Consider the following 15,137-nt stretch of genomic DNA (forward strand, 5'->3'; position numbering starts at 1 on the left):
AGTAATTTGATAATTATATATTTATATGTATACACTACGTTTAAAAGTGTGGTCAGTAAGATTTCTTTTTAAACCTAAGAAATTAGTAATTTTATATTTAGCAAGAATGCATTCAATTGATCAAAAGTGACAGTAAAGCCTTTTACAGTGTTACAAAAGATTTCTGTCTGAAATAAATGCTATTCATCAAAGAATTCTGGACAAAAATGTATCTCTGTTTCTACAATAATATTCAGAAGCACACCTGTTTTCAACATTGATCATAATTAATGCATAATGAAATATGCTTCTTATCTCGAGCACCAAATCAGCATATTAGAATGAATCTTCATGTGAAGGATCATGTGACACTGAAGAGTAATGGCTGCTGAAAATAAATAGAAAAAATATATTAGATTTATAATACATATTTATAATGTTTTTTTTTTACATAAAATTAGAACTTGTACAAACTTAAATAATATTGTACTGTAGCACATTCTTTCAAAAAAATTACATTTCAAATATAAGTGTGTATCGTGAGGAAATACATTTTCCTAGGTATTTTTAGATTTTTGCCCTGTGTTTATACCAGTTTATCATCTATTCTCTTCTGTCTGTTCTCATATTCATATTGGACTACATTAATTTACTCCATCAAGATTTTTACATTTTTATGTATACAAATATAAAAAATAGGACTGTTTAAAGATTAAAATAATTATGAACAATGTGAATTCTAGTTCTTGCATACAGTTTGATCATAAAAATATATGTACATATAACTGATATACAAATTCTGTACAACTATACAGATATAGTTTATGATCTTGTATTTACTGACTGTCTTTTTTTTTTTTTTTTTTGTTTCTTCAGCTTGACAAATATTAATTTTGCTCTTTGTGTGAATCGACAATTCATCTGTGCGTCATTTTGTATATTTGTGAAAAGGCCTCAGAAAAGCTTCTCATTTCGTATGCTAAGAGGTTGTTTACATAGAAGTCTTCGAAGCAAATCAGAAAAAAAAAAAAAAAATCTAGTCTGTTTCTAAGGCCCAAGAAGAGGATTGAAAATGATGAGGAAAAAATACCATTATAAGTGGGCCTCAGGGAAAAATCTAAAACTGTATAAGACCCCTACAGCTGACCATGCATGGCTATAAAAAGGACTTACAGATGAGAAACATCACAAGCAATCTGTCATAAGAAGCCTCCACAAAAGTATAAATTAGAGATTAAAAGTCTTGTATTAAACATTCAGCATGAACGTTCATCCTAATAACCATTATAGTGCTCTTTTCCTCCAATGAAGTCTCGAAGCTTTTGTTTAAGATCAAAATAGATTCACTACAGGAAATTTGCTTGGCTGAAGTTTTATTTAGAAACAAAATGATAGTTTGTCTGCTGCAGTGTTTGTAACCATGGCTCTGTTCCGTCTGACAAAATATGACTAGGAGTTTTATGAGACTGCAGTGATTCGTTTTTTCCTCTTGTTTCAGGTCTTTGATACTGATGGTGAAGGGCATCTAAATACTATTCCTCCTTGTAGTTTTGAGGTACGTTACTGTGTTTTTACAAAATACAGAGTCCTGCCTCTGGAAAAAGCTGTTAAAAATACATTTGTAAAACATGGATATTAATATACCTACACATTTTACATGTACAAAATATATCTTTTTGTATAAAAAATAATTTATTGTGGCTGATAGATGCTCACATTTTGATTGGTGGTGATGCCCTGAACAATTGTCTGATTTTGTTCACATCAGTTGATTTAGATGGAGCTAGTTCATTTTAAGCAAGACTGTGGATTGAGCCACGTTGTACAGTTTGTGATTGCTTGTACGTCTCTGGTTCCTCACTGTATGTACTTCAGTAATCCATGGAGACCAACACACCGATGTTGCTAAGAGACCATGTTAAAGGATAGCGGTTATTCTAGACAGCAAGAGCCTTTTCTTCATCTTTCCATCTTTAGCATTCTGGGTGGAGGTTAGCTTCCATAAATGATTTTTCCCACTTTGGAGAGTAAAGTCTGAAGTGCTGAGAGCCACACACACTGAGGAGCGTGTACTGGGCGGTTGCCCTTGGCTGCTCTGTTGGAAAGTTGACCGTTACTGTGGTAAATGAATGCACACTCATTCTACTGCTGGTCAGGTTTTCATTCACACCACTTGCTGGACAAACATAGGGTTATACAACTTGTCTTAGGTAACTCTGTTTCCCTTGCTAAAAAGGCCATTACTTCACTGAGTGAAATGTGTGGATGGTCTGTACCTTTGGAACTGAGACGTGACATGTTTTCTCTGGAGTGTGTGAAGGTGGATAGGCGTGTTTGTTTCCAACGCCAAAGACTTAAAGGGTTAGTTCACCCAAAAATGAAAATTCTGTCATTAATTACTCACCCTCATGTCGTTTCAAACCGGTAAGACCTTCGTTCATCTTCGGAACACAAATTAAGATATTTTTGATGGAATCTGAGAGCTGACCCTGCATAGACAGCAATACAACTGAAATGTTCACAAGTCCAGAAACGTAGCAAGGAAATCGGTAAAATAATCATTGTGACATCAGGGGTTCATCCGCAATTATACGAAGCTACGAGAATACTTTTTGTGCACAAAAGAAAAAAAATAACGACTTTATTCAACAATTCATCTCCTCCGCGTCACCCTGTAGCGCCATTTTGGAGAGTATCCGCTGGACGTAAACAGCGTATGCTGTTCTGTGTCAGCTGCGTCACGCCGGATCTGTTTCCTACGATTTGATCTGAACGAAAACAGCGTATCCATGTGACTCAGCTGACAGATCTCCTTGCTACGTTTCTGGACTTGTGAACATTTCAGTTGCGTTGCTGTCTATGCAGGGTCAGACGGCTCTCAGATTCCATCAAAAATATCTTCATTTGTGTTCCGAAGATGAACGGAAGTCTTACGGGTTTGAAACGACATGAGGGTGAGTAATTAATGACAGAATTTTCATTTTTGGGTGAACTATCCCTTTAATCTCCACTGAAAGAACCACAGTGTGTTTCGTTTTGAGTTTTGAGAATGATGCCACTAAAGTCAATGTCAGATGCTTTAGTTTTACATAGTCAGTCTTTGAATTTGTTATACATGTCTATAAATCCCTTGGTTTCTAAAATGCTATAATTTATCTAGATCAGAGAATTGTGATTTAGGATTTATAAAATCTGCTATTAAATCACACCAATAATAAATAAGGAGATGTAATAAAATGTTATAAATGGGTAAGTAACTAACCGGGGAGTAAAGTAATATTGAAAAAGTCTTAGCATTTTACCTGATTTTTTGTTTGTTTTTTTCTCTGGTTTTCTTTCACAGAGGTTAGGTAGTATGGCTAATGTTTACTCAATCGTGCCACCTGAAGGCAGCCAATGGGATTGCAGCCAAGAAAACACAACGTGCATCTATATGCCAAATTACCAGACTGTTACCGTCCTTCTGAAACCTCATCACACCGTCACGGATGTCTTGGCCGAGACCTGCAGGGTAAGATCAGTGCATTAAAAAAAAATCCACCTCTTTGTTTTAAAGAGTCAGCATAGTGTTCAGATTAATTCTGTGTTCTTGATTTACCAACACACCCATTTTGATTTGTCAACTGTTGCATTGTTTCTAATTACTTTACACATGTGCCTGTTATGTCTGAATCAACACAGATGCAGACACGTCATTATGTTTGTATGTGGTAGCATACTTAACTGCTGAGATTACCTGAGGCTATGGGTGTCATTATAATATATTATAATTATTATAATATTTTTGCTCTTTTGTTGGTTTTGATTGCTTCTATTGTCCTCATTTGTAAGTCGCTTTGGATAAAAGCGTCTGCTAAAAGTAAATGTAAATAATAGACCGCATCTAGGGAAATTCATTAATAGATTACATCATGCCCTCTTCATAACAGCTGTGTTATGGCTATTCTCACAAAAAATAATTTCACAGAATTTATTTGATCACAAATACAGTAAAAATAGTAAATGTAATGAAATATTATTACAATTTAAAATAGCTCTTTTCAATTTTAATTTGAATATTTTGTCAAAATTATTCAGAAATCATTCTCAAATGCTGCTGCTCAAGAAACATTTTTTTTATTATTATTATCAGTAAATAGAAGTAGCTTTATATAGAATTTTCGTTACAATGTAAAATATTTACTGCTATTTTTGATTTAATGTGTTATTGCTAAATAAAAGTACTACTTAAAAAAAACATATTACTGGCCCCAAACTTTTGAACGGTAGAAAAGAAGAAAAGTCATGAAAAAGAAAAAGGCAAATCTCATAACTCCAGGGTTGTAGCTGGAAAGGATTACAAATATTGAGTTGTCAGCAAAGAAAATTAATAATTTACACAAAACAAATATTATTTTACCATTTACTAACCTTTATGTTGTTCTTCTTTTGTGGAATACAGTAGTTAACATTTTTCACACTGCTCTTTTTCTAATGGCAGAAACATTCAATAACATGCATTTCAGCACTGTAATCCAACTCTTCTGAAGTCATACAATATAGCCGTTATTCTTTTATGTCTTGACGCTCTACATTTTGTTATTTTTTATTTTTTTGTATGTGGAAAGAGCTGCTTCTTAAAATAGATTTTCTTCTCTTAGCTCATGGGCCTGGACCCTAGCCTACACTTCTTAAGGCTGAGAAGATGTGTAGGAGACAGGATGGAGGTATCAACCCCATCAGCTGATGAGCTCCTGCAGGACATGGTAAGATGTTGATAATGGCTAAGCAGTTGGATCACAGCCCAGTTTATAAAAAGCAGAGTTGTTGAGCTGCATGATTGCGCACATATCTACACTTCTTTCTCACCCTAGTCTTATGACGATCTGGAGGTCAGCCAGCTGAATGTCTACACTCTGCACATGTCTAGACCTAGTCTAACTGGAGACTTTGGTAAGCAAGTCATTGCAAAGGGGAAATTTTAGTGGCTGTTTATAAACTCATGGGGACTGATGGCACTTTATGATGCGTTATGATTTTTTTTTTCCTGTCCTCAAGGCTTTGCTGTTACGGGCTATGTAGACAACCTGAAAAACAGCCGTATCGTTGTCAGAGAAGTTCTCCCTGATGGGCTTGCTTTCAGCAAAGGTACTTTTGCTTTTATAGGTTGCATTATAAACACCTTTTTGATATTTGAACAAAGACCAAAAGATCTTTTTATGTTTTCACATATTGCCTTTGGAAGGGCATTATAAACTTTGTTTCCTTCACTCCTGTTGTTTTATATTTTATAACTGATAGGTCTGAGGCCCGGTGATGAGATCATGGTTTTAAATGGTTGTGAGGTGTCTTCTCTGGACCTGGCTCTGATACAGACTTTATTCAACGATCAGAGTCTGCAACTGACAGTGAAACGCCATCCACCCTCCATTCAGCACAGTACAGATACAGCAAACACACAGTCTCTACGCAGGGAGAAACTCCAAAACCACCTAAGAGCCAAGTCCTCAACAGGTATAAGACACACATGTACACATGAGTGATGTTATTCCAGAAAAATGTTTGATATCTGTGTGCAGCTCAAGTTTTGTGTCACAGATCAACTAGGTAGTGCGTTCACACTGAATGTGCCCATCTTCACTAACTGCATACGTACTCGCTCAACTGTGCATTATACAGAGCGTAATATGTGAAATGAGGTATACCTGGGCCTAAGGTTAACTACATGGACTTCTAGCAGTGCAACATTTTGACCAGTCAGGTCTTCATCAGACACAATACCCTTGTGAAGTGAAATGCATCTGAACCCAGTTTGGATTTCAGGATGTGCACTCCTTTTTGCATTTCTTTGAACTACATGAACATGGATTTCGAATTAGTTTCATGGTTAGTACCAAGTTATTCATTATTAATTTATACTTAATTATAAAATTAAGTGCTACCAACATCACTAAGCCCTCTCATTCACCTCCTCACAAACATCTGAAACCGCTTTTCATGATTCAGTCCCCATCCAGTTTTACTCAGACATACATCATTTTTAAGAAATAAATTGGGTTATAATAAACTTGAACAGCTATCAGATGATTACTTTTTAAAAACAAATTTCTAAGAACATGCAGTTTGTTAACCACTTTCTAAATTACATACAGTGGGTACGGAAAGTATTCAGACCCCCTTAAATTTTTCACTCTTTGTTATATTGCAGCCATTTGCTAAAATCATTTAAGTTAATTTTTTTTCCTCATTAATGTACACACAGCACCCCATAATTTAAGGGGGTCTGAATACTTTCCGTAACCACTGTATAAGCAGTCTAATTCACTAATTGCAAGCTTACAAGTCAGTTCACTACTTGTATAGTTCTGTGCTGCTCTTTTTTTATGTAGTTGAAACATATTGAAATAGAGACATACAGCAAACACATTAGGCACCTACATTTCACACCTGCATGACAGCTGGTGAGAAAGAGAGTACCACTTTTTTGCTGGCGTTATACTTTTTTTCAACATGATAATTGAAAAGAAATCTGTTGACACACTGTTACTATCAGATTCTGTCTGTTCAGGTCCACAATACGGCACTAAAACTTAATAATTTTAATATCATTTTAATGTCTGAGAAATTGAAATCCTGGTTTGGCATCTCTGCATTGTTGCAGTGTTGAACATTAGATGACATCCGTTTCTAAAAATACAAGTTTCCGATGTAATGTAGCAGTTTTTTTTTTAATCGGACATGGCCTAAATATACTGCATCTTTGACAACTTTCTCTTTACTTGTTATGCATTCACAACTCACTGTTGAAGACATTTGACACTTGTCACACCTCACTTGTAAACTTCCTTTCCCTGACTTCCTCAAACTGGAATGTTGTCTGTACTATCTCAGTCATTTATACAAGTGATAAACAGAAAGCAGTCTATATACTGTGAGCAGGAACGGTGTTGCGTGCTGGTTTTGAACCCTGGCTGCTTTTGTCCTTGCATGGTAGGTGTCTGACAGAATGAACATCACAGCACATTTGCTGTTACATTTAATTCTATTGTATTATCAGTCATTATTTGTTCTAAATTACGGAACATGTTTCATGAGCCAAGAGTATCATGGTTTCATGTACAGAGCAGTGGTTACTCAAGAGTGTTTTGTAAGACAGAATTATTTATTTATTTGTAAATAATATCTGTTAAAGGTTTGGGTTCCACTTTATATTAGGTGTCAACTAATTATTAAGTTAACATTAACAGCACGTACATGTTAAACATTTGATGCAATGTATATGTTTTGGAAAATTATTGCCAGATTATGGTCAGTAGTGTAAATACATTTTGTAATTATGTGCAGGTACTTTGATTGTAACTACAATGTAACAGCATTACATACAAATAAGTAGTTGAAGACACCTAATAAAAAGTGGGTCTACGGTAATGTATTGCAGTATGTATGAATATACAGCTATATATCTTTAATTTCTTATTATTGGTTCATGTCCGAATCAGTACAGATTACTTCAGTAGTATCTGCTGACTCTGTATTATTGATTATACAAAATCAAGCAAAATGTCTTACTTGGAAAGACATGATGGATATATCATGCACTGTGAGTAAATAATATTTAAATAGTATTTAGAATAAATCAGGACACTTGTCAAGAACAAAGGTGTAGTTTCTCTCTGTAATTTTTAACACAAAAACATGATTAGTTACTTAGGATTCAGTTAGTTAGTTACCTATGGATTAATTACTTAACTTGAAATTCACCCCTATTAAAAAAAACTTCAACTTAAAATCGTGTTTGACGCTTTCGCTTAGGCCACACCGGCACACTGCCTATGCTTGAGTGCATCTTCATTGTAGTGTGAGTAATAACTCATAATCTTTTATAATCAGGGCTTTCATTAGATACATCAAAACACATGACTTCTATATTTTCTATAATATGTGCGTTTCCACACAAAAGAGAATGAGTACACACAATGGTTTTCCTGTGTAGTTGTTTGCAGCAAGCCTCTGTTCCTGTCATTGAAACCACCCTTCATTTAGCAACAGGGCGCAACAATGGTAAAGCAACAACTTGCACAACCATCAAGAATTTGAGGCATCAAGAAGTTCAAAACTGTCTCTTACCAAAACCAGAGACAGTTTTTGGTTGAGGATTATGTTCTCCACAGTTAAATTTAGAACAGAAATAATCAAAAGTGCAGGAATAAGAATATTTTTACCTATTAATTTTGTCATAGACAAGGCAAGGGCAAGCTTTTTGGCATTTTTGTTTGTATTTTGATCATCTCTGTGCTGTATTAACAAAATATGAAGTCATTTGGTGTTATTGGCCTGTATGACATTTTTCTCAGTACTTGAACCTTTCTGCCAATGTCAGATGTGTTTAGTGTGTGCAGTTCATTGAAGCTGCCGGGTGAGCACTATTGAGTGGTCTGTTTCTGCCATGTACTTGTCCTCCTGTTGTTGTGCTCTGTCCTGGTTAGATCTGATTTGCTTTCTTCTTTCAAGAGAGTAGTGCGTGGAATAGGCCTATTTTCTCTGAAGAACAACAGTTTATGAGTTGCTAGAAGAATTAGTTTCTTGTTGTGTGTGTATATATATATATATATATATATTTAAAACAAACATTACACTGTTTCACATATAATACATTTGTGTAAATGCTTCTATTTGTCTGTGGAGGCGCTGTAGTGCCAGATATGTTGAAGCCATTAGATAAAGATTTTAGGTAACTGCACAGAAGTGAGGAGAGCACTATACAGGTGCATCTCAATAAATTAGAATGTCGTGGAAAAGTTCATTTATTTCAGTAATTCACCTCAAATTGTGAAACTTGTGTATTAAATAAATTCAATGCACACAGACTGAAGTAGTTTAAGTCTTTGGTTCTTTTAATTGTGATGATTTTGGCTCACATTTAACAAAAACCCACCAATTCACTATCTCAACATATTAGAATACTTCATAAGACCAATAAAAAAAACATTTTTAGTGAATTGTTGGCCTTCTGGAAAGTATGTTCATTTACTGTACATGTACTGAATACTTGGTAGGGGCTCCTTTTGCTTTAATTACTGCCTCAATTCGGCGTGGCATGGAGGTGATCAGTTTGTGGCACTGCAGGTGTTTTGAGTTGATTAGCTGATTGGCATGTCACCATATTCTAATTTGTTGAGATAGTGAATTGGTTAGTTTTTGTTAAATGTGAGCCAAAATCATCACAATTAAAAGAACCAAAGACTTAAACTACTTCAGTCTGTGTGCATTGAATTTATTTAATACACAAGTTTCACAATTTGAGTTGAATTACTGGAATAAATGAACTTTTCCACAACATTCTAATTTATTGAGATGCACCTGTACAATTAATACTGAGACAATCTGCTTTGCTTGATTTTCACCAAAAAATGTGACACACTTGACATTAGCAAAGGGCACCAGCATAGAGATCCCATATATTATAAGTCTCGTAACATTTAGAGAGAATTTCATGTTTTGGCCCAGGTTCTGCTTTTTGGTTAAACATCGCAATTTTTGTGTGTGTTTTTTTTTTTGTATTTGTGTGTGTTTTACTCCACATACTGTAGTTCACTTTTTGCCAGTTCAAACTTTGGAACTGGTGAATTGAATGTGGTACATTATTTACCAAATCTCTGCAATTCCAATACAGTGCTGCATACAGTTTTACTATTAACATCTTTACTTGTGTATGTGACATTGCCTAAAATTTATTTCTCCTCAGATGTGTCCTGTGTGGCAGAAAATGTAGGCTTGCCTGTAGATGATGGTTTTCAGAATCCATACCACAAACATCGAACAGTTCAGCACAGCAAGGTAAAGAATAATCAAAGTCGGTTTTGATCTAATTCTTCAATTCCACAAATGCTGATGGCTTATTGTTTTGCTTGCATCTTGGGATGCTCACAGATGTCCCCTCAATGAAAACAGATCAATAAACATGCTAAATAAAGTTTTCTGTGAGTGTTATGGGATAAAATTATTATGAAACAGTAGGATCAGCATAATATAAAACAGTAGAAGCATATGAAAAAATACCTAAAGAAGACACCAAAACAAATGTGTGTGTATGTGCGTGTATGTACATTTTGAGCAGCAGCTGCATTGTCAAAGCTTGTCTGCCAGTGTTCGTTATTACTTAGTAATTAGCCTCTTCATGGATCTTTGGCCTTCACACTGCTTGCTTATTACTGTCACCAGCACAAGAGATTGTATTCATGCTGAAGGCTAAACACACAAAACATAAGAGTTACAGAAAAACTCATATTGATCGTGATTAATCCTCACATGCTGGGCTGAAGGATGTCATAGACCTCTCAGAGATGCATGTATGTTTTTGTGTACAGACGATGCTTTAACACTGCACATGGGTTCTCCTTGAATTCCATCACTTCCGTTCATCCATTCATCTCAGTGAGGCTTTTTTTTTTTTTCGTTTGTCAGACCAGGGCCCCATTTTTGTACATTCTTTTAATGCATAGAGTTTAATACAGTTTTTATAATTTTTTTTTTATTTACATTCTAAGTGCCATGTCTTTAATTATATAGTCTATTATCATCATACTCAAAACCCTTAATTCTTTGAGTTGTTGTAAGAATCAATTGTTACTTTACATGTTACTCTGTTGTCATTGTGTTGGAGCTGTTAATATAACTAGTGCAAACTTCTCAGTTAATTTAGCTGTTCATACAGTGTGGTTGCATCTGCAATGAATAACTTTTGTGGTCACTTAGTTATTAACTTATTAAAAATTACTTTTTTAATAAATGATAATTTTAACAGATTAATATAATAAATTCTACAGCACTACATCTATCAAACATCAATCCCCCCCCAAACCCCCTGTAATTCACACCCTACCAACATTTTTTTTTGTTGCAGAAAATCTTATCACCTCATATTTTTCAATTTTTAGTTTTTAACAACTTAGTTGAGTTGCTGAAACACAAGTAGCTGACTAGACATTTGCATTACAGGCAGGTGTACAGGTGTACCTAATAAAGAAGCGAAAATGTGTTCATGGATGTTTTGGTGTTTGCTTTATAGACATGCTGTACAAAGTCGTATGTGGAATCCTGGTTTGTGCTTGTTTATATTTTCATAAAAAAGGTAGGTTGCTTGATTTAAAAGTGGAGTGTCCCATGAAGATGTTTTAATGTCTGCTTGTTTCTTAAGCTGAGCACAGTAAACAAGAGGTCTCCCAATCTATAGAGATTTATTGTTCTTTGAGTTGCAAGCCTGCTCCACTCTTGATGTGCAAATGTATTAATTAAAGGCTCATGTTGATGAGCCGCACTGCTCATTGCTTATTGCCTTCCCACATCAGAATAAATAACACGGAAAAATGTATGTTTAAAGATGGTCATAAAGTGTTTTCGCTCCAGTTTTCCAGATGGTGAGTCCAAATTCATGTGGACAGTGGAACCTCTGAGTGCATTTTTGCTCTAGTGGAACACGGTTGTGCATGTTATGTTGCAATTTTTATATATTACACATTGTAGGCTGTCTTACTGAGTTTGTTAATGAAGTCTCAGAAACTTCAGTTATCATTCTATAATTGATCTGCTGAGGAGGTGGATTAGACGGGGGTGGGATCCTTTTTATTGTTTGTCCCTATGCACATAGCAGTTCATAATACTACTGTATCTGGGTCTGTTTGCACTTGAATTTATGAATTGCTGAATGCTGTGAAGAGAGCGGTGAGAGTCCATTGGAAACACATTTCTTTCCTCGCTTTGTAATTACTTGTATTAAAATTCTGTAAATTGATTTGATCATGATATGGCTGCTGTCACGTGACCCTAGATTAGTACCTCCATTAGGGTTGAAGAGAGTGTAGTTTATATGATTGAAATACTGTGTCAGTATGTATAACTGTAAACTGTAGTGTTGTATATAATGTGCTGTTGCAGGCAGCATGTGGCTGTGTTTCCATTGTCATTATTTGGAGGTTTGGTAACACTTTAGTATAGGAACCAATTCTAACTATTAACTACTTGCTTATTAGCAAGCCTATTATTAACACATTGGCTTTTTATTTGTACTTATAAAGCACATATTCTGCATGACCATATTCTACATCTCTAATCCTACCCAATACCTAAAACTAACAACTACCTTGCTAACTATTAATAAGCAGCAAATTAGGAGTTTATTCAGGCAAAAGGCATAGTTAATGGTTTGTTAATAGCGAGAATTGAACCTTAAAGGGGTCATATGATGCGATTTCAATTTTTCCTTTCTCTTTGAAGTGTTACAAGCTCTTGGTACATAAAGAAGATCTGTAAAGTTGCAAAGACTAAAGTCTCAAATCCAAAGACATATTCTTTATAAAAGTTAAGAGTTAACCACGCCTACCTATAACGGCTCGTTCCTACACGCCCCCACATGTCTACGTCACAATGTGGGAAGATTTGCATAACGCCTCCCAAATGTTCACGCAAAGAAAGAAGGCGTAACTTTTATTCTCGCTGTAGTATTGTTGTTGCCGCCGCTGCCATGTCGTGAAGGCACTGTGTGTTTCGTTGTGAAAGCGAAACTACTTTGTTTGGCCTTTACATTTAAATTTTGTAACAAAAAAGAAATAAAACTAATTTTATTAATTTGAATATTCATTAAAATCATAGGGGAAAAAAGCTTAACGACAATAAGCAACAATTGTCGCGTGACGTCACCACGTCCGCATCCGTCATTGAAGATTTAAAAATACACCAGTCAACATGGCGCAAAAACGCATTTCTGATTTTTTCGCGAAGCCCAAAAAAAATAAAAAGAGACCGAGCCTTGAGCTGGCGATAAGGAAGCAGACCTGGAGCCTATGCCTAGTGGGCAGCCAACCAGCAGTAGGCATACGCATTAATCTTATTTTGTTTTAGTAGTATTAATTCTAACAATAATTAATTCTAATTCTAACAATTCTTCCTGATTATCCAGTCAGTATGGTAGGCTACTCTAAGAAGCCCTTTATTGTGGTCACACTGTAAAACATGATTTAAGTCAAATCAATTTGACTGTGTAGCCTATGTTGTTTAAAACTTTTATCATATACTGATTAAAAAAAAAAACATTTGTTGCCATGACTTTTTGATCATATTTTCCCCCCTATAACACGTCTGTACCCAAATTAAGAATTAACGAGCATGTCAGCTATTACAAAGAAACAGAGAAAGAGCGAGAGAGTCCATTTACCTCAGCAGCAACTATCTCGCATTCTCGCATCTTGATCTTTAACGTTATCTTTTCGTGGATCAAAACTAATGCTTAAGGTTGATTCAATATATAATAAAAAAAAAACGTTACATCAACAATACAATAGTACAATGATGAAGTCTCTTAGCTTATATTAAACATAAAAATTGAACAAAACAAATAAACTGATGACTTGGTGTAACCGCATTGTAACATAAAAATAAAGTATTTGTATTTTCCCCTTTGTGGCTCATTATTATTATTATTATTATTAATAATAAAAAAACATAGGCCCACAATGAAGTAGTATCATTAAGAAATTCACATATTAAACTGAAGTTTTATTAACAAAATGACAATTTTGTTTATAAAATTTGTAACGCAAATATAATGGATTTCCCCTTTTAAAACGATCGTAGTTTGTGGTTCATTGTTATTAAAACAGATCAGTCATAAAGTAGTACAATGGCAAATTCGCATTTATTAAACCTCTAACTCTTATTAACAAATTGATGAAGACAGAGCCTATACTTGCGTTGTAACCCAAATAAATAAGGTTTCACTTATTTAAAATGAATGCTTAGTTTGTGGTTCATCTTTGTTTTTTAATGAAAACACAGCAACAATAAAGACCAACTCAGTTATTTTAAACGAAGAAATTAAACGTTTATTAACAAAAGTTCTCTTGCGCTTTTAGATCCGCCACCAGTCATTTCGCTTCACTCTCGTCACGTGACTCCGAGCTGCTTGGAACAGACGCCCGGCGCCTCAGAACTAGCGTCCCATGTCCAGCTGATCTAAATTGATTTTATTTTTTTTATTTCTTGTAACACTGACTACAGGACAAAGCCTGTGTATTGCACACATATAACTTAGCTCCTGGGAAAACTCGACAAAAGTATTATTTTTACTTACTTAGGATATATTTGTTCACATTCCAATTCCAATGCCTAAATATTCTTTATTTTATATAACATTTTTTTGTTCTTTCAAAGTGTACTTGCATTATTATGCTATATTGTCATACTGTCATTAATCAGTGGCTTAAAATGGTCTTAAAATGGCAATAATATCATTTATCGCAATAAAATTTATAATTTTGGTGCAATATATCGCACAACAAAAAGTAGTTATCGTGAAAGCCCTACCGATACTGAGTATCGGATCGGCGCACCCCTATTTTATTTCATACTAAATAGAAAGATATGATGGATTCTCGTGCCGCTTGAACTGAGGCACTAAAGCGATCGCTCATGCCACATTAAGGAGCGCCGAAACGGTGTTATTTTTAGCAACATCATATGACCCCTTTAAAATAAAGTGTGACCTAGTGTTTGCTACCACTTTCCAAACTTCTCCAACTTTTTGATCAATTGAGTTATGAGTGTTATCCTTCTGGAAAATTACAGTCCATTTCATAACCTCCAAAGACAACCTTCTAAAATTCCTCCACTGTAAAATCTTTGAAGATTGCTTTGTGGATATACAGTAAGTCGTTTCATTGAAACATTTGTGTGTGTGTGTGTGTGTGTGTGTGTGTAATTAAACACATTCAGTGCTATCCTTCAGCACGATGATGTAGTCCCTGACATGTAAACCTAGTTTAGAAGCCTCTGTGGGTGCACAGTGAGCACCTGTTCATGTACCTACTGTTTAACTAGTGCTGTCAAATGATTAGTCGCGATTAATCGCATCCAAAATAAAAGTTTTTGTTTACATAATATATGTATGTGTACTGTATATATTTATTATGTTTATAAACACACATGCATGTATATACAGTGGGTACGGAAAGTATTCAGACCCCCTTCAATTTTTCACTCTTTGTTATATTGCAGCCATTTGCTAAAATCATTTAAGTTAATTTTTTTTCCTCATTAATGTACAGACAGTACCCCATATTGACAGAAAAACACAGAATTGTTGACATTTTTGCAGATTTATTAAAAAAGAAAAACTGAAATATCAC

At 34.8% G+C, this 15,137-nt stretch overlaps 1 protein-coding gene across 5 annotated transcripts in view; it reads left to right on the top strand.

Annotated features, from left to right (window-relative positions):
• The window catches only part of tiam2a (TIAM Rac1 associated GEF 2a), an 82,358-nt gene that overhangs the window by 44,854 nt on the left and 22,367 nt on the right, over window positions 1-15,137 (top strand). For 4 of the 5 annotated variants that reach the window (XM_016475874.1, XM_016475877.1, XM_016475876.1 and 1 more), the window contains 7 exons: window positions 1,478-1,534; window positions 3,323-3,490; window positions 4,620-4,724; window positions 4,833-4,911; window positions 5,017-5,106; window positions 5,260-5,472; window positions 9,704-9,795. In XM_016475874.1, the coding sequence (XP_016331360.1) occupies window positions 1,478-1,534; window positions 3,323-3,490; window positions 4,620-4,724; window positions 4,833-4,911; window positions 5,017-5,106; window positions 5,260-5,472; window positions 9,704-9,795 (804 nt within the window). The remainder of the gene's footprint in view (window positions 1-1,477; window positions 1,535-3,322; window positions 3,491-4,619; window positions 4,725-4,832; window positions 4,912-5,016; window positions 5,107-5,259; window positions 5,473-9,703; window positions 9,796-15,137) is intronic. The other variant, XM_016475878.1, reaches the window with a different exon arrangement.

The sequence above is a fragment of the Sinocyclocheilus anshuiensis genome, unplaced genomic scaffold (assembly GCF_001515605.1).
Source record: "Sinocyclocheilus anshuiensis isolate Anshui unplaced genomic scaffold, SAMN03320099.WGS_v1.1 scaffold1290, whole genome shotgun sequence".
NCBI lineage: Eukaryota > Metazoa > Chordata > Actinopteri > Cypriniformes > Cyprinidae > Sinocyclocheilus > Sinocyclocheilus anshuiensis.